At 35.8% G+C, this 20,632-nt stretch overlaps 1 protein-coding gene across 5 annotated transcripts; it reads right to left on the reverse strand.

The window, feature by feature from the left end:
- Positions 1 to 217: 217 nt before the first annotated feature.
- Positions 218 to 20,047, reverse strand: LOC134535993 (actin maturation protease). 5 transcript variants are annotated; one of them, XM_063375476.1, is made up of 5 exons: positions 19,693 to 20,046; positions 17,773 to 18,069; positions 14,627 to 14,875; positions 10,898 to 11,113; positions 218 to 8,752 (listed from the first exon to the last, which is right to left on the reverse strand). In XM_063375476.1, exons 2-5 carry the CDS (start codon positions 18,048 to 18,050, stop codon positions 8,716 to 8,718), a joined length of 780 nt encoding a protein of 259 aa, XP_063231546.1. In that variant the 5' UTR covers positions 18,051 to 18,069; positions 19,693 to 20,046; the 3' UTR covers positions 218 to 8,715. The 5 variants fall into 5 exon arrangements, with proteins under 5 accessions (XP_063231546.1, XP_063231547.1, XP_063231548.1 ...); XM_063375477.1 differs by having other exon boundaries at positions 218 to 11,113; positions 17,773 to 17,993; positions 19,693 to 20,045; XM_063375478.1 differs by having other exon boundaries at positions 218 to 11,113; positions 17,773 to 18,012; positions 19,693 to 20,045.
- Positions 20,048 to 20,632: the final 585 nt, after the last annotated feature.

The raw sequence follows: 20,632 nt of genomic DNA on the forward strand, positions 1-20,632 counted from the left end.
GAATTGCAATTACAAGTCTATTGTATATAAAATTCATTGCAAATCTTACAAGTCTAGTAGTTCACACCTATTATGTTTATAGTAATGGCGAAATGTTTAGTCTTTAATAATTTTTTTTGTGGGTTGAAAAGTTTTACATTAAGTAATGGGGAGGTGGCCTGACAAATTATTTGCCCTGCATACTAACGAAAGTGTATACAATGAAAATAGAAATGAATAAGGTAAAAAATTTGTAACTTGTTTAATGCATAAAATATACCAACTGACAAAAAAATAGTTTTCAACACCATACAGACTTTCACACAAGCGCACAGCATACACTTTGGTAACAGCAGAGATACTGAAGTCAGAATCAGTTTGCAAAATCATTTGCAGCACAAACTGCCCACTGCACTTTTATAGTGGCAAGCAGAACAGTTAATTATAATCATTATGCCATGTTGGTGCATAACACGTACACTTTTATTTCACAAAATAGTCTTGCTAATTCATGCAATATGAAAAATACAAAATTGGACTTGAAGCATTTTTTCAAGGGCAACTACCAAATGTTAGTATACTATAGGGACTGTTGTAATGCAACTATCACATTTTTTTTTTAAAGATACCTATTGCATAACTGAACTTTACACAGCTCTTATTGTTTTAAAAGTCTTGTTTTGCATTGTTCTCTTACCTTTCACACTATGTATGAGAAATATTTTTACAAAATTATTTCCACATTACCATACTTGAAATATTTTATAAATAAAAAACACAGGTACATTAAAACTTTAAATAAAAAGATAGACAAAAGTACGTTATAAGGAGAGAAAAGAGGGAACCACAAATGGCACATCTCTGCACAATGATAATTTTCATTAATGTAATACGCAGAGCATGGGTTATAATCTTATAATTTTATACATTTTTTAAAATATGTGGTTAAGGAGTTTTTACTATGCATGTCTCAGCCATGAAAAACAACACACTATTACATTTCAACCATCCATACGACTATTCTTCAAGGCCACGCCTCCTTTCCAACTGACAGCTCACAGGCTTCTGGGCAATAACGTCACTCGCCGGTTGGTGAGCTCAGTTGTGAAATGTGTCTGCACCATCGGCAGTAGAAATAATGGCCGTGCCGCCAACTACTTCCAAGCACACGATAAATATGCTTTAAAATAACAGTTTACACCAAACAACGGACTCAAAATAATTATCACTCGCTCCTATACAGTAACATTACATAATTTTAAAATTACACAGGTTTGCGAACCAGTTAATATTTAAAAACAAAAAAATAAGTTTCAGGATTTATATTCATGAGTACTTTACAAAGGGTTTACCTTATTGTTGCATGAGCTACATGAGCAAGTTATATCATAACAAATGCTGATACATATAAACAATATTTCAGATGTGTCATGAAGTTCCTGTTCCTGCCATTTTACCAACAGAAAACATAGCCTCCATCCCAGATGTCAAATCATTCCACAGCTACCTATCAGCTGCCTTGGGATATGTGGAAAGGAACATTTGTCAGTGATCTAAGCGGCTGACAGTAGAAAAGGAAATATAGCCCAAGTAACATGCAAATACCTAAACAAGAATTCATAATCTCACTTTTTAAACTGCCCACAAACAAGTATGCAATATAATTATTAAAAATGTTAGTTTTTCAAATTTTTCATTACACATGCAATTACATACTTGGATAACATTCATCTAATAAATAATTTTAAAGAGTGTATCTTACAAAGACTATACATACCATGAAAACTTGAAATGAGACAGTATTTATTTAATACATAAAAATATTAGTGGAAAATAACGGTGAGAAATTCCAACTAAAGGCATCTTTGATTTCCAAGAAACTACAAATAATAGAGAAGTGATTGCTACTAACATACAAAATTGTACAACATTTTTTAAATTTAAGAAACAGAACCGTTGACAATTATTTTACTCTAATGGATTATTTAACAAGTATAATTTTTCCTTTTATCTTGTACCATTACATATAAAATGGGTTTTGTGTTTCAATCTTCATAAAATTACAGAATACAGTATGAAAAAATACTTCAGAAAAGTATCTATGTTCATTCTTTAAGTTCCACTTATTTTCTTGCTATGTCGCATTGAAATAAGAAATGAACTATCTGGTTATTTCGGTCACCCAATCTGATATATTTGCCAGGTTAGTGAAATCTACTGTATGTGGGTGGACCTACCTAAACATGCATGCACAATTATAAAATTCACATTGCATGTACAAGAGATGTAGTGTGTAAAAATTTTTATGGGGCCATGAACATACCTGGAAAAAACCCATGGTTTTGGTACTCAGTACCTCTTGTAGGGATTGAAAATATATACTTTATAAAGAGAGGTACTTTGTAATGAGGTTCACTGTATTGTTACGGACATGCCACAATCGCGCCGTCGTGTCTGGCTGATGTGTCGGAGCTGGAGGTGCAGATGCGGATTTGATTGGTTCATGTGACAGGTGACATCAGGCGGTGATGGTACGGTGGCATGGAGCGGATCTGTCTGACCAGAGCTGGCAAACGTCAACTTTCAAGGTCAGACAGCATCTGACGTCACGAAAAAATGAGAATGATAATAATAGCATAATGAGTAAAAAAAAAAAAAAAAAGTGCAAAAAAAAATTCTAAACAAGATTTTAAATGTAGGTTACCATTTTGTCTTGGACACAATTTTTCTGAAATGGAAAAACCTAAAAATTTAAATAAAAATTATAACTTGTGTAGGCATGAAAATAACACTTTAACAAATATACATTAAACTCTTAGCTCATTAAAAAAAAAAAGTATCAACATTTTGTTAATACATATTTCCATTGATCTGTATTTTGTATCAAGCTCTCGACTAAAGCCAAGATGAACATCTGTAGCAATCTACCCTGTGTGCTGCACTCTATGCAGTATCACGTGAACCAGAACCATCACCACACCAGCGAACATGGTAGGCTGCTACTGAAGACTGGTTGGCCAACAAGGAGAGACATGTCGCACAGATGCGACAGCGCCCATGTGGCAAGGCCCTTTATTTGGCACCAAGGTAAGGAAGATCTTAGAGGGACGCTGGTCAGTACATCAAGTGTCCCAGTGTGTCCACACACCGAGCAGTGACTCCAATGATAACATGTGTGTGACACAGCACATTTAAGGAACCCTGGACAATTTCATTAAGATTACATTTAAATTTTTTAAGTTACAGGATGTGTACACGCCATTATTTACATTTCTGGAGGCCTTAAATATAATGTTTACGAGAGACAAAACGTCCTGAAAGTAGTCTTCCAGAAAAGCTCTACAGTACGCACTTTCTTTTTGTGCAAAAATATATTACGACTCTGTAAAATTGTTTCCTGTAAAGACTTGAACTATTTCAAACCCTCTACAGCACATTTACACACCACACAGCTGTTATCCTTACATTACCATCTTTTTAACAAAGAATAAATTAAGTACAACATAAAAATACATAAAACAAAAAGTTACAGATATGCAATATCTTAATTGTTTAAATAAAACAATATAATTACTATTCACTTGTTACTGTTTTTTTTTTTCCTTTCAGAAATGCAAGTAAACAACATTAAAAAAAGACCAAAATAAATGGCCAATTCAACAAATTTTAAAACTAAAATTCAGTGAATGATAAACTAGTGTACAATTAAATAGTACAGCTATACCGAAACAAAATTTTTCCGATACACCGATACAACTGTTGCCGATTCACAGATTCCGAACCAATACAGGAGAAAACAGTTTGGTTAAAAATATTTTTTATAAATTTTCTAAATACTAATACAATATAACTCATGTATAATGCACATGTATTTTAGTTTATAAACGTAACATAACTTGTTTTTTTTTAAACTCGTATTTTTAACTTTTTTCATTTGTTTGCTGATGACCCGTTAATTGCTAATGAAACATAAATTTATTAATGGAGGCTGGAAAATTTAATAACAGGTAACTATGAAATACAAAATTAAAAAAAGGAATTTTAAAATGCTAAATTGCAAGACTTTGTACCTGTTTTTAATTAAAGAACAGGAATTCCAATACCAAATTCACGTGTGAGGCGGCAAAAATTTATGGTACTAAACATTGATACGGAAATGCATTTCATGTGGTCACTTTGCACGGGAAACAGAACAGTAAAAGTAATTTACATTACTTGAAGTTCTATGTTATTTGGTTTTTTATTTATTAAATTTTAAAAACTTTACATTAAGTTAATTTTAAAAATGTCTCTGTCACAATATTACGAACATTTCTTTGCAGTGCAAGCAGTTGGTATTTTCTGTTTGCAGTGGTAGCCGTGCTCTCAATAAAGCAAGTTTTTGTTCTTATCTATCTTTACCGTGCTAGTGATATATTTATTTACGATGTATTAGATTCAAGAACATTATCAAAACATAGGATGTTTAAGTTTGATATGTATGACCGGCTTACATAGCTAGGAAATGATGCGAGTTTTAATTATGTAGTAGTACAAAAAGTGTAAAGGGTTCTGGGAGATTTTTAGGTTATGACCGGCACTTTCATTTTTCAATAATATTGGCCGAAAATTAACAAGTATATAGTGAATCGACAGAATTGGCGATGCAACTAAATAGCAACAAAATCAGCTTCTACTGATTCGTATTGACACAGCTCTATTAAATATTATATATTTTAAGAATGAGCGAAAAAGCTATTACCAGTAACAAGTATGTACCAAAATGTATTTTACACATAAAAATTAAAATAATTTATTTTATTTCATATAAAAATTTGATTTAAGATATCTATATACATTATAATAATCATTATTATCACATATTCTTACAGGATCTAATTATCAGCCCTGAAAAGGTAATTCACTATTTCACTCAAGTTACTATAACGTATATGTAACCCCAAAATGAAGCTGCCTGAATTCAAAAAACTAAACATCTCTACATATCGAGAGGCCTTCTGTACTAACACATATAACTCTTTGTTATCTATGCTAAACTTATTATATGATTACAAAAACACAACTAAAATTTATTTTTTCATAAAGAAATACGTAATAACAAACTGATAAAGAATAACTAAAAGAATTCACACAATAAGTTTAGTTGTCAGGCAAAGCAAGAAACGTGTAAATAACTGTAACTCCACTATGAAGCAGTAAAACTTTAAATAGTTTGCATTGTTTAATAAAAAATAAACAAAAAAATATATTTTGTACTGTCTTAAAAACAATTTAAAAAAAACCTAGAATCATCAGGGTGTCTAGGCAAATCTAAATAAAATTTTCTTGACTTTTTCTAGAATTTCCATGCCCAACTTAAAAAATTCCCTAACTGTTTGTTTCAATAACTTACCTATCTTTCAATTTTATGAAAGAAATAAAGCAAATCCAGCTACCACCAACCCAATAGCTGGCCTAGTTTAAACAGAACCTTGCTTATGCTATTTTTATATTGCATTAAATAGCATTTTATATATGCATTAAACCACCACCAGAGTAATAGCAGACTGGATCATGATATTTTCCCCTCAAAATACCTACTATAACTGGGGGGATTTCCATGACTTTTCCAGGATTTCAAGTAAATACCCTTATGTTCCGTCACCAATTCCATCTTCCATAGATTTGCCCCATTTTCTTTGACTTTTCAGAATGTTATCACCCTGATTTTCTAGGTTTGTAAAAATTATTTTAAAAATTTCATTCAAATACTGTAGATTTCAGAACTGTTTTTACTTATAAGAAAGCAGAAAATATTTAAAATAAAATACACTATCAAGTTACCTTTTGAATAAGGTGTTCATGAAAACAATAAAAATTATAAACATCACTAACATCTTCCACTCATAAATGAACACACTCTTTTAGTTAGATAACTTCATTCCGATTAAAATATATGAACAGCATAGCTTTACAGTCTTGATACATCAATGAACACCTTTAATTACACCTGCTACAAAAATGCAGAGCCCTGGTTAAAAAAAAAAGTATTTAAAGGTTAAAACTTTGTCCTAAACAGTGCAGCTATCTGTAGTGGACATGAATATGATATTAAAGAACCAGACCTAATACAGCTAATGCATTTAATAATTAATAGAGAAAAATTCAACAAAACGTATTGAAAGCCACCTAGCAACTTCCGTATTTACTCAAATATAAGACACCATTGATTCCTCTTTTGATTCTAAATTTTCTCGAAAAGAAGAAGTTTACCTACAAATATTCGATGCACTTAAATTTAAGTAACCTGTTGTTAGTAATAGCCTGGTGAACTTTATCTTTGGTGCTTTAGTTATTTCAAGTAGTTTACTTAACAACAGTACTACCTAGCATGTTTAGAGCATGGCTGAACTGGTTAGTAGACCTGTGCGAATACCGGTTTTTCAATGCGAAGCGAAGTGCGAAGCGAATACTTACTATTCGTGCGACGCCAAATCGAATAGTAAATATTTTTTTCTGCTGTAATTTTAAATAATGAATTTTGTTACTCTAAAAAAATTTTTAACTGCACATATGTAGTTAAACAAGTGAAAACAAAATGCAAGTTACATATTGGTAGGTAATTTCATTAAAATTAGTAATAGATTCAATATACTGACTATTCACAAATCCATATATTGCTACTGAAAGTAAAGGTATTGCTTTTTCTTATAAAAATTACTGAATAGAAATTACAGATTCTTAAGCAATATTGAGTGCAAGAATAATATAAGAAGCCAACATAATCCTCTAAAATGTTTTTCACTTCCAAACTAAACAATACAACTGAAAACTTCAATATACTAATTTTTCACTGCAATTTATAGTGAAACACATGTACCAAACCTCATTACTTTTTGTATATTAAAAATAAAATTTAAGTAGCATAAATAAATAACACTCAAATGGAAGAATAATAAATTCACTTGTAGCCTTGCAGTTGCAATTTAACCATTAAAAAAAATACTTTAGTTATTAAAAATTATAGCCATACATTACTCTGCTAATAGTTTTACATTGCCAAAATACACTTCAGTATATTTTTTTTAAAGGACACTACACAGTTTTCTTATGCTTCAAATTAGCACGTAAAAATACTAGCTGTTCCACATGTTCGGGCAAGAGACTTTCCCTACGGCTGCTGACCACATTTCCTGCAGAAGAAAAAAGTCTCTCTGATGATACCCGAGTTGCAGGAATACCCAGGTATTTAACAGCAATCTGTGCTAGGTGAGGATATTTGTTTCTGCCTTCAATTTTCCACCAGTGAAGGGAATCGTCACCCCTGTTAAGACGTGGTTCTTTGAGGTATCTTCTCACTTCCTCCGATTCATGTATGTCCACTTGATTAGGAATAGAGTCTAGGACACACCACAAACTTGATGCTGAACTCTGAGAGGATGTAGGTACATCTTGAGGTAACTTATTTACTTTTGGCAATAGTCTGAGTGCAGAAATCAGTGTAGCCTGTGCTTCTGTGTCAGAAATTAACACACCCTTGAACCTTGAATCTATTAACATTGAAATGTGATTCACTGACTCCATAATAAAATTTTGTAATCTGGATTTCAAAAATTTTATTAACACTCTTGCAAATGTTACTCCATCTTTCTTCTGGTGAATATGCAGCTCAAGGTTAGCCAACAAGCAGTGCAAAATTGGGATGTAGCATATTTTTCCCCACTCATTTCATCTGTGGCCTCTGCAAGTGGTTTTAAAATCTCAACAATACCTTCTGCTTGCTTCCACTCTGACACAGAGAGCATTTCTGTACTGTTTGAATCTGCATGTTCGGCCACCATAGCAGGTCTTACCTGAATCAGCCGCTTCAGCATAGCAAATTCAGAATTCCAACGTGTGTCCACATTTTGGATAACCTCCAGTTTTTGTATGTTCATCTGTTCTTGAAGTTTGTGCAGTTGTTTCCTTGCAGAACTACTACGTCGGTAATGACCAACAATAGCTCTTGCTTTGGAAAGGAGTGTTTGTGTACCTGCACATTCCTTCTTTGCATCTTCAATGGCTAATTGAAGCGAATGGGCAAAACAATTTCGGGCAATTTCATGAAATAGTGAAGAACATGCTAATTTATAGTTTGCAGCATTGTCAGTGATGCAAAAAATGGGTATAGTGGCATTTTCAACAGAAATACCCCAGTCACATAAAACTGACTTAATTGCTGTAGCAATGTTGACACTTCTGTGAGATTCCTGAACTACAATATTGTTCATGGCAAATGAAACCAGGGAAAAGTCGGGCCTGAGGTAGTGGCACGTCAGACTGATGTAACTTTCACTGGAACGAGAAGTCCTGCCATCTGATGTTAATGATATGGCTGACAGTGATGGAAGGTCTGCAACAAGCATTGACTGAAGTGCCTGTTTAGTTTCTTCGTAGAGGGCCGGGACACAGTGTTCGGAAAATGTGGTCCGAGAAGGTACTTGGTAAGTTGGTGCTACGTGCCGGTTGGCCATCAGTTCTTTGAAACCTTCACCTTCTACGAAATCGTATGGCAACAACTCTGTTGCCAACATTTTTGTAATTTGTTTCGTGATGGACTGAGCTCTGGGGTCACTTGGTGGCATTTTTGTGGATTTCATTAATACTTGTGAAATGGTCGGCTGCCGCAAGCTTGTTTTAGTAGCTTGTTCGGAATTTCGTTTTACTGTTGAGGTCTCTTTCTTATCTTGCATCATGCAATGGTATAATGCTGCATGTTTAGCTTGCAAGTGATTTTGCAATGTAGAGGATGTACCTGGAACCGAACCACAACATAAAGGTACTCATGTGTGGTGTATGCATTAACAAATAAATAATATATAGAAAAATTATTTTCTATATATTTTGTTAATACACAACCTATGCCTTTATTTTAATAAAGGCATAGGTTGTTCATGGTAGATAGTTAAACTTTAAGATGTTAAGAATAAATATGGACTTGCATAATTCCCTGCCATTTTCACTAAGCAAATAAAAGAATACTCAAATTGAAATTAAAACAAAGAATGTTGTAATGATATTCCAATATTGGTTTAAAAATGCTCTTTACCATTAACAGACTACAGTCTGGGTAGTCCATTGAGTCTCAAACCTTCACCCAGCTTCCCCACAAAGTCTCAGCTATTTTTATTTAAATACAGGCCTACACGTCCCTTTTCCTAACCTCTAAATTCATTCAAATTGTAAGTCAATAAATTGCCTATACATTATTTCTCCTTTTGGAATAATTGTCTAGTAAAGGCAATGGTTTGTAACTCCAGTCCACCTCGGCGAATTATATCCTATGTACACATGTTTAAATTTCTCCTGACATTGTTTACAATAGGTTGGATGGAGTAACTAAAACGGGACATTTAGGTTACAGTAATTAAAACTGTATATTTCCATCAAATTTTAATTAATAAACTTTCGGTTTGGACAGTAAATAGGCATACATAGGTGGCACAATTTTTATTTCAAACAAATTTAGCATCGCAACGTAATTTACCTCGTAGCGTTTTTAGTTTCACATTATAGGAGTTGTATTTCGCAACGTCGTCATTCCCTTTCGTGAAATAATGCCATACTTCACTCTTTCTTCTTTTGGGCGTATTTTCTGAGTTTAAATCAGACACAATCTCCGGTCCGTTAAATACCAGTATCTTTTCGTGGTTTTTAAAAACTTAAAAAGCGCAGACCTCTCTCACGTTCTCAAAAACAAAAGCAAGTGCAAGCAAGTGTTATTTACCGTTCAAAGGAACAAAGGAACAAAGAAACTATTGTGTCAAGAAGCAATATCGATTGTCACAAAGTAAGGATCGATTGTCGACTCGTGCACGCTATTAGTCGATACGTAGTGTTTCGGCTACGAATTATTCTAAACATGCGAATATTTAAAATGTATTCGAATTGAAGCGAATATTAAATTATGATTCGAATTGATTCAAATTTGCGACGCTTCGCACAGGCCTACTGGTTAGCTTTAAGTCAGGGGAGGTTGTTGTTTATTAATGTTTCACGTGCTCTGAGTCTTTTTGAAATCAATATGAGCCTTGTTTACATGATGCACCTGTAATTATCAACATTTAACTTTAATGTTACAGCAGACCGTTTCTCGTACCACATACCGAATTCTTATCTAGCAAAATATTTATTATTACTCCAATGTAACGAGTTTGCCTGCAAACATAGGAAATCATCAATATTGTTAAGCCCTAACCCACGGTAAAAAAAAAAAAAAAATCAATAAAAAATCAATACTAGGTGCATCTAAGAATCGAAATAACGACGCCAATTAGTATAATAAAAAGTGTCTTAGAATCGAGTAAATTCAGTATATAGTTTTGTATATTCTATTACAAGTTGATGAATGCAAACAAATGAACAACAGATATATCGTCGCTGTTACTGCAAAAGGTCGTATGTCGAAAATGTCTCACTTTCCAGGAGATCAAAAAAAAAACTGTTTCATTCGTCAGGGTTATCGTATTATGTTGTGAAATTTTGAGTAGCATTCTTAGAATTACGCTTCTTACTTTACAGCTATCGACAAACGACTTTTTTCCCCACAACATAGGTTGCCTTCCGAAATACACGAACAGCCGAGAAATTTAAAAATTCCAAATTTTCGACATACGACCTTTTTTGAACTAACAGCAACAATATGATAAATATATTAAAATAATGACCATTTACTCGGCACGACGAGGTAAGTGGCAAGTCAGGACGTGCGACAGGCAAAGGCAGCAGAATATCACTTCAGCACGGCTGACACGTCAACTGGTCGGGAAGGGAAGTAGGAACTAGGGGGATCGAGGCAGCCCGGGAGCCACGGTCGCCAACTCACGGGCCCCCCAGGCCGTGCAGCATGACGGCGCGGCCGCGCAGGCCCGCCGCCACGCCCCCCGCGGGAAGCACGTACGAGCGGCCGTCGGCGGCGCGCGCGGGGTCCAGCTCGAAGAGGTTGAGGTTGCTGAGGCGCAGGTCCTCGTAGGGCCACACGGCCAGGTGCCGGCTCTTGCCCTGCCGCGCCACCAGGTGGCAGCGGCGCTGCGACACCAGGATCCCCGACACGACGGCCCAGTGCGCCTTGTGGCCGCGCCGGCAGCACGGCGAGTGGTTCGCGTCAGCGTCGTAGCTGCGGCGAGAGGTCAAGGGCACCGGCGCAATTGTGCATCAGGTGACTGCACGGAGCTAAATTAATTTACTGCTAATTTAACTTAGTCAACCAGACTTCTCAAATACTGGAATGCTTACATGCACAAACAGTGGAAATAACCAAAAATTAAAATATGGGATACAATAAAAATATTTAATAGCAGCAATAAGATCTACCACACACTTAAACATCTTAAAAGCTAAAAATGACACACGTGTTTCACATAAGAACACACCACTGTAGTATAAAACTAAACAAAACTGTGTTTTTTTTTCTTTTCAGTTTGACTAATAATAGTGTTTGCCCCTGAACAAGACATTCCCAATTAATTCCAATGTAAGATTTTATCATTTATAAAATACCCTCTTTTAACCTTTAGTTACTCTATATATACCAAACCATATATAGGTATCGCTACATCTAGCTCTCTATCTATATATTTACCATATTTACCAGAATATAATGATATTATTTAAACCAAAACTGCTGTGCCTAAGAGTGGGGGTTGCATTATATTAACAAACTTGTATCTTGCCACTTGAAGACTTGAAAAAAATTACAAACCTTTTGAATGGAATTAATGGTGTACTTTACTAAGGGGGATATGAATTTTTTTAAATTCTACCCCTTATTTTCCCAACCCCTTGCAAGAATGGTTCTAATCAAAAATTGTTTCAGACAAAAGTTTAGGTAAAAATTATACGATGAATACAAAATATTCACAAATTTGATGTTATTCTTATGAAGGGAGTTACGATTTTTTTGTCTTTCAACCCTTGCTTTTTCTACCCCTTGTAGTTATGGTTGGTCGATTCAAAAACTTATTCAGACAAAAGAGTTTGGTATTACTCCTACGGGTATTAGGAACATATAGTTGCTCAAAACAATTACAAATCCCTATTTATAAAAAAACTAGAGGTGGGATGATACCACACTTTCGATACTCGAATCTGTATTTTTTTTTCAGTTTGATACGTTCGATACTTTCGATACTCCAGGGAAAAATATTTTTCCATTAAGTAACAATTATTACAAATAACATAAATTAGTTTTAAACTATATAAATTCAATCTAGCATACCAGCACAATGTCAGATTAAACTTAAATACATAATGTGTAAATAATTGCATTATATTAATGAAAGATATGAATTCATCATTATATATACATATAATAAAACCACCAGAAATGTAAAATACAGTCCATAATCAAGAAAAGCTGACATGAGAAACAGTGGCTTTACAAAATGTTATGAAGTCCTTTCTTGGAGGAGGGGAAAAGTCACCAAGCCTAAATTAGAAATAAAAAAATTAGGCTATTGTAAAAAGAAAATCAGAAATTTTTGCTTGTTTATTTCATTTTACAAACAACTTTATGCAACAGAACAATTTTCAATAAAATTTTAACTTGAGAAACGTAAAAAACAAAACAATCCGATCGTAAGAAAACAATAACAAACGGGTATATTCAGTTCAAAGATTAATGATGCAAAAAATATGAGATCCGTGCCTTGGTAAAGCGCGTGCACCATTTTCATAATCATTGCTAGTTTGCGCCACTAGTCTCGCTTGGTGCTGGCCATAGATGCTACTAGCGAAGTGCACAGTCTTCCTGATACTATCTATATCTATGGTGCAATAAAGTAATTTTTTTAAGTTTGCAAAGGTAAACAATGAACGTTTTTCAAAATAAAAGCATTAAAACGTAGTTTATCAGGAGGAATATAACAAAAAAAATTACGAATTCTAGGGCTTTTCCGCTTCGTAAAAACGTATTAAACGGGAAATTAATGATTTTATAAGTGTATATTCCGGGAAAGTAAACCATTGTAAATATAGTACTTTCGGCGGGACCAAAATTAATATGCGTATGACACGGGCAAATGTATGAAACGGGAACGTATCATCGAGGTTCTACTGTAGTTGTATTTTGTAGGATGGCGACTCAAAACTTAATTCAATACAAATGAACAAGCATTCCGGTATCGAAAAAATGTATCGAACTTACAGTTTCGATTTTCGATACTTTGTGATACTGTCAAGTATCGAAGGTATCGAAGTATCGAAAATCCAATCACTAAAAAAAAACTAACGCTCTTTTCTTCACAAGAATCTAGCCCCTTGTCCAAGAACAAAAAATCATAGACTATATTTCAAAGGAACTCAACCTGTTGCAAGTCAAGGTGACCAAACTTATAACTAAATACAATACATTTATGCTTCTTTCCATGTGTCACTGCTTGAAGAAGACTTCATAAGGATTAACAATATTGGTTTTTTTGGCCTAGTGGCTGTATGATCAGCCCCTTTTATGGAAAACTTAAACTAGAGCAGATTCTTAGTAACATAACCACCACAGATGAGCCTAATAATTCTAGTAGGCATAGTCCTTCAAGTGTTTGTGTACCTGGAGGAGTACCATAACTAAAATCTCTGTGAAGTAAAGCTAAACTGTAAAGAGTTGGTTTTGTATAATCAGAATGTTAGATGATTAAGGACCAAATTTGTTAAATTCTTTGATAACATTATTAGTTCTTAATTGATAAACCTCTTTTTATTAAAGGTCTTGGAGTTATTCTAGATTCAAAAGTATTCTTCCATAGGCATGTGGATTATTTATATTCCTCATCTAGTAGAACTCTTTCTCTTATTAAATATACACCAGCCCCTCGAAGTAACGTTCTAATTCGTTCCAGGAAAATAGAGCGATAATCAAAACAGCGCTAATCAAATACGTTTTTGCCATAAGAGTGCACGTTATTCATAATAATTGGTTCTCCCACTGAAATCCGTTTGTTTACTATTCCTTATATGACATTTATTTTGTTTAAATGTACGCATTTACATACTGTTAACATGTCTAAATACAATTTAAGAAAAATATAAATGTATAAATTGTATTTAGTACTTATTAGGTTTAGTAATTAGTTTCTATTGAAATCGATTCTAAAAAAAAAAGAGTAACTTTGTGTACGCACGACTAGGAGTCAGCGCAGCCTGTCATGCAAGATGTGAACCAGCCTCGAAAGCTTCCGGCATTTCCCACTAGAGCTGCTACCGAGTTGCAAGACAGCGTAGTACGTACAAACATTAGCTAAACACGCACGCGGGCGTCTGCAAATGTACTTACGAAATATTATTTACTGTGAAATTTTAAATTAGGCTTTAAAAATATGCGATGGAAGGTGCTCACCACTGGAACCTTGTGCTGATGGTGTGGCATGTTACAAATTTATAATTTAATAAAAATAAATAAATAAATCAGTATCAACCTGTGTGTTTGCACTCAAAGCAATCACGGTTAACGCAACCTGTCAAGTTGCAGCAAGAATTCTCCCCGCCACAACTGCTGCAATGGGCACGCGATGCTGCAGTACGGAATAAATCAGTATCAAACTGTGTGTTTACACTCAAAGCAATCACGGTTAGCGCAATCTGTCCAGTCGCAGCAAGAATATTTCCTGCCGCAACTGCTGCAGTGCAGGAAGGATACGGCACGAGCAGCACGCCGCCCCGGGAGACGCAGCGCACCACGTACTCCCGGTCGTCCAGGCCCTGACGCAGCACCTCCACCTCGCGGCACGGGCGCAGCAGGTCGCGCGCCAGGCTCGCCATGTCGTCTGCGCTGAACATCTCCCCGTGGTTGGTGAAGCCGCGCAGCCGCGCCTCCCGCAGCAGCCGGTCCACGGGCAGCGGGTGGGCCGTGCAGGAGGACGCCATGCTCAGCGCCACCAGGCCACACCTGCCGGCCGCACGTCTCCTCGCGAGGATCCAACAGTTCTCAGAGTATAACACATCATTATCAACTAGTTACTGTTTTAAAAAAAACCCACCTTGTGTGCACATTAAGGGCCCGCCTATCTGGGCACACATACATTATGCAGAGCTTCAGAAGGAACCAAGTGATTTGATAACTGCTAAAGCTATCAATGTTGTATCTGTTTATGAAAAGGATTAGCAAGCACAACCACTATTAACTAACTATTGACAGCATTATTTTGTTAATGTAGTCCTTCCCAAAAAATTAATTCACTACTAACAGCATCAGTGGCGTAGCCAGGATTTGTGTATGGGGGTTGTTAAGAAGCATGCCCCCCCCCCCCCCCCCCGGCCAGGGTTCTACCCCCGGAAAATTTGGATTTTAAGGTGTAAAATAGTGCTATTTTAGCAGTTTTCGGTACTTCATATTTAAATATTGTAATGGTAAGAAACTTTATTAATTTTAATATGAAATTTGTTTGAGTGATGAATAAGAAATTAATTAAAGATTTGGTGCTAAGGGGGGGGGGGGGGGTTTGAACCCCTAAAAACCTTCCCCTGGCTACGCCCCTGATCTGATAACTGCTAAAGCTATCAATGTTGTATCCGTTTACGAAAAGCATTAGCAAGCACAACCGCTATCAACTACAGTGACTATTGACGGCATTATATTTTATTAATATGTAGTCCTTCCCAAAAAATTAATTCACTACTAACAACATTGATTTCACAAGGGAAAAGTATGCAGCAGCAAATCACTATCCACTCCAGGCATTCCATTAGAAACTAAGCACTACACCTTAACGAAGAGAAACTTCTAATAATAAGCTTATAGAATATACTGCTATGACTTGAAAACTGCTGAAACCAAAATGGCATGATCCAATTACTTCTATCCTCCGTAACTCAAATAACATTAACATTCTAATCATGTGAGGTCATGTTACGTTGCCAGGGTTCCCACACTCTTTACTTCAGTAAATTTCCCAGAGTTTTCTATTTTTTCCTAGCCAACCCTAAACATTTTCCCCTGACCCAATGATCTTAAGTTGTATTTCAATTCACATTACCTATTATCACAACACATTTCAACAACCATACATAACATGCAGAATTGCAGAAAATTAACAAAACTGTGTACAGTTTACTTTGTATTTTTCAGGAACACTACTAACAAAATCGAAAAGCAAACAGATATATGTACTTGAAACAATACATAATTAATTATGATCAGGCCAAGTACTATAAATATTTGTTTTTACTTGAAATTAAAACACACAGGCTTCCATCCCTTACGTTTAATTAATGATACGGATTATAAATGGCATAAAAATTAATGTAATTGAAGTACATAGGCTAATGGATTAAAAATATTAATATACTTCATTGCACAAAGAACTACTCATTCTGTTATGTAAATAAAATGTTAATTTTCCCTGAGTTTTCCCTGTGAGCGGGAACCCTGGCAGCACAGATTGCACCAGTAGTCACGGCGCACCAGACACACTGGCACCTCAAACCCCTCCCCACCTGCACAAGCCCGTCACACAAGCGCAATGTGCCTCGGCGTGGCTCAGGCTCACTGGCAGCCTGGGACGGGAGCACACAGTCCCCATCTCTATCGCGCAGTTATGCTCCCGGTGATCCTGGGTAGGGCGTGCAGGGAGTCCGAGGCTCGCGTCTAGACCAGGGCTGGTATCACATCTAGCATCGCTCTTGATTGCACAAGAAGGTATCAAATGAGACTCGAAACTAATCGTGTTCGTCGTAAACACGGACGATTGGTGGTTCATGGCAAGCACTCTGCGCGTGCTCTAGACTCTTGTCCAAACTTGCGACGGCCTTGCGAATTCTAGTTGATGCGTGTTGCAATTACAGCCAAGGCGCCTTTAAGTACTTACACTCTAACATAGGTAAAGTTACCTGTGGCGAAAGTTCCTTTGGGAAATTAGCCACTGGGACTGTGTCAATGGAGATAAATCTGTGCCATATTTCTTTTTCAAAATATTAATCTACAGCTCGCAGTACAGCTTCCGTACAATATTTTGTGGAACACGATGTACATTTAAACACTTTAAAGTCAACATTCTGGACTGGTGTATTTTACTAAGACAGTTTTATCCTGCTTGAAATGATCACTAATTTTCTTCCAGCAGTTACAGGCTAGATTGACCCCGATAAGTAGGGACCGGGAAAATTTGCGTGTTCAACTGACTTCTAGGATGAACTCCATAGTCCTACGTACACTCGGTCAAATACCACCCACTCATTGGCTGCTGTCTTGTGAGGCGTCCCAGCGTAGCAGCCTGTGATTCGATAAAGCTTTGGTCGGGCGTTTCTCATTGGCCCAGACCAGAGTCATCCGGGTGAGTTGTGAGCCAATAGCAGAGGAATCATTGAGGTATAACTATTCGTATTTTAGCCTGTCGCGAAATGAATTCGCAAATTTTTCCTGTCTCTACTGATAAGGAATAAAAACGAAGATGATAGTGTGTCAGCCAGGTCCCACCCTACAATCAGGCTTGACACTAACTTCCCAATTAAAACACATTAATTTTAAAAAATAAAAATGAATGTACATAATATGTACACTTTTTGCAATATCGAGATAATTGGCGTAAGGGTACCTAATAATGTGGTACGTAAATGTTGTGGCAGAAGGGCGCATGGTCAATGTGATTAGATTAGGTGGTGGTGAACTATTACATTATGGCATATAATAAGAAAAGGAAATCAGGTCATGCTAGATGGGCGTATGTGCATAATCCCCTGTAAACTTGCATTTTCGTTGATACGCCCTTCTGGCATGATGCCCTCGACACGCTCGCGTGGGAACACACGCACGACGGCAGGGATCTCGGACGAGGCGAGCGCACTCACTTGGGTCCGTCCTGCAGCACGGGCTCGATGTACCGGTAGAAGGACACGTGCGGGGGCTGGGGCGTGCCCTCGCGCAGCCACAGGCGGTCTCGCAGCGCCAGCAGCTCCTGCTCCGGGCTGCCACACGTGCAGGCGGAGAGCACCGAGGCGAGCGCTGCCGGCACCTCACCCGCCAGCAGGGGCGGGAGGGGGGGCGCGGGCGGGCTCCGCTCCGAGGACATCTGCGCACACGCCCAGCAACTGCGCAACGCGGGTAGGGTCGCACCGCCGTGCACCATATAAAAAATTACTGCCCATCTAAACACACACAAAAAAAAAAAAAAAAAAAAAAAAACACTTTAGCTTTTTATGTTCCTTTCTCAGAAACAACAAATTAATTCTGCAGTATTTTTGCGATTCTTTTACTCAAGATTTTTTAAAAAAAAACCTCACATTAAAAAAATTTTGTAAACGTATTTTGAAAATATAAAATAACCTATCCCTCAATGCTTCTAATAAGCGAAGATTTTTGGTTACTAGTTTCTTTTCTTTTTATACTAATGAGAAGTGGATGCATTTAATTTACATTGGTTAGCAAAAGTTTTTTTTAGCTTATCCAGGATATAATAAACTTTACAAACGTATGTATACTATGCAAAAATTAAGAAAATATTCATATAAAACTTCAAAGGTTAATGGGTTATTTTTACATTTTCAAGGACACAATTTTGGCTTTTTTCTGGCACAGCATTATTTGTTTGAGGATTCTTTAAAATTCTTATTCCATAATTAATAGTAAGTACAGATTCTAGTTACTTATATATAAACAAAATAAAAACCTTTAAAAACATCAAAGGTACTGCATCAAACATAGCTGAAACATAAGCCATTTGTATTTAAATTTTTAAATTACAAAATGGTAATATATTATCCTTTGTTTTTGCTGAAATGTTAATATTTGACTCGCTCATCTTAGGTAAGGTTAAAATTTCTGTATTACATATATCCAAGTTTATCATTTAATCCTGATGGCATGGTCCTATACATTTTAATCCTGTGGCACAATGCTTGCTGTTTTAATTTACTATGTCAAAAGGTCCTGCACATAACAAAAACTTATGATAAAACAATAAATTATGATCTTAAATTAAATAAAAAGGAAAATATATTTTGTATTCAACATATGATCATTATTCATTGTTTTACCACAAGTTTTTTTGTCGGGTCAGGATCTTTCAACGTACTAAATTAAAATAGCAAGTATCATGTACCACAGAAAGAATGCATACAATATCATGCCATCAATATCAAGAAACACGTGATAAGGAACTTTAACCTTTGAAAAAATCCAGATGACTTTGTGGTGTGAAATACTATTAAGCTTATTAATGGAAAAAAAATAATAATAAACGGTTTTATTTATTTATTTTAATATTTTAACTCATTAAGTAAATTCATGAAAATTTTAAATCATAACTGAATTTATGCAATGAAACAAAAACTTGCATTGGGCATTTGAGTCAAATTTTTTCTGTCAATATGCTACACCCCACAGCTTCAGTTTTTGATTTTAACTGAGGAAAGCATGTTGAGAACAAGATAGCCAAGGTTAAGCTAACTAGTCAGTAAACAAGCCTCTTTTAAACTGCAATACTTTTGAGATATACCATTACATAAGCCGTACAACTAAACATGAAAAAACACCTTTTTTAATTTAGCAAAAACCGTTTAAGTGAAACGTTATATCATTACATTATACAAGCGTGCTATAAAAATTAAATGTTCAACCAAAGACTAACACTTTCATTCTTTACCTTTCACGACTTTTATTTTTATAATCATTTACTGTACTTTAAAAAAAACCTTCATATGTAACTTTTTCACACTTTCAAATCCTTTTAATTACAGCTACTCCAGAAACAAAATTTAAATAAAACATACCCTAAACAGAAGCGTTTTAATTATGTCTTTTTTCAAACACTTTGTTGACTTATTACACTCATATCACATTACGACTGCAGTATTGCATATTGCATCCAGGTACGCAATAATGTGAAGGTTCTTTATTTAAAACTACTTGTCGAGCGTCAGCTGTCAATAAGTTATTTATTTTGAAAAGTAAATAACAACACACGTATAACAAGCTAATTAAATATAATTACTATTACTTCCCTGTTGACACAAAAAAAGTATTACATAACGAAAACATCATTTCAATAACTTCATATGTCCTTCTACAGCAAAAGTTCTACTTCTAAATTTATAAATAATTTTTTTTCGAAAATTTTTTCTATGAAGAAACCTTTTAAAAATCGATATCAATTCAAACGAGAGTTCGATATTAAAAACCAAACAAGTCGTAGATATAAAAGACAAGACAAACGTATCATGGTGCGACGTGTGACACGAGTCGAACGACTCCCACGATTGATATGTCTATATTCACTCCCACGTCACCAATAAACCGCCGCATTTTCCAGTTGGCCAACAGGCTACTGACGTAGTGTTGGTCCACTCTATTAACAAAATGCCGCCCCTGAAAACGCCACTCTCAAAAAGGAACTTTATGTTTTGACGCCAACCGCCGGTGCTCCCTCTGGTCCGCTAAGACCGTTATGTCACAACAACACTTACTCTTAAGTGCATCGAACAAGCCCGAGAGTGATGTCCGCCGAGTGAGTGTAAGTGCACCGCGACGAACGCCAATTCGATTACAGCGCCCGGCCATGTGTGGGAATGCGCTAAACTAAATCAGTAAATTACAACGACCTAGAGATATATTTATAGACTGCTAGTGGGAGGCCATCTTTGATTCCAATTGAATTTGACAGAATGGTAGGCAAACAGTCAAGGTCAATAGATCTTGGCAAACAGTGCTTTG

This window comes from Bacillus rossius, chromosome 10 (genome assembly GCF_032445375.1).
Source record: "Bacillus rossius redtenbacheri isolate Brsri chromosome 10, Brsri_v3, whole genome shotgun sequence".
Taxonomy (NCBI): Eukaryota; Metazoa; Arthropoda; class Insecta; order Phasmatodea; family Bacillidae; genus Bacillus; species Bacillus rossius.

What these genes read in the sequence shown, in the direction of transcription:
- LOC134535993 (XM_063375475.1), bottom strand. Translation starts at nt 18,050, where the DNA reads ATGGTGCACGGCGGTGCGACCCTACCCGCGTTGCGCAGTTGCTGGGCG. An exon ending in GTGCTGCAGGACGGACCCAA is followed by an intron (nt 14,876 to 17,772) that starts GTGAGTGCGCTC and finishes TGCGGCCGGCAG; the next exon opens with GTGTGGCCTGGTGGCGCTGA. An exon ending in GGCGGCGTGCTGCTCGTGCC is followed by an intron (nt 11,114 to 14,626) that starts GTATCCTTCCTG and finishes CTCTCGCCGCAG; the next exon opens with CTACGACGCTGACGCGAACC.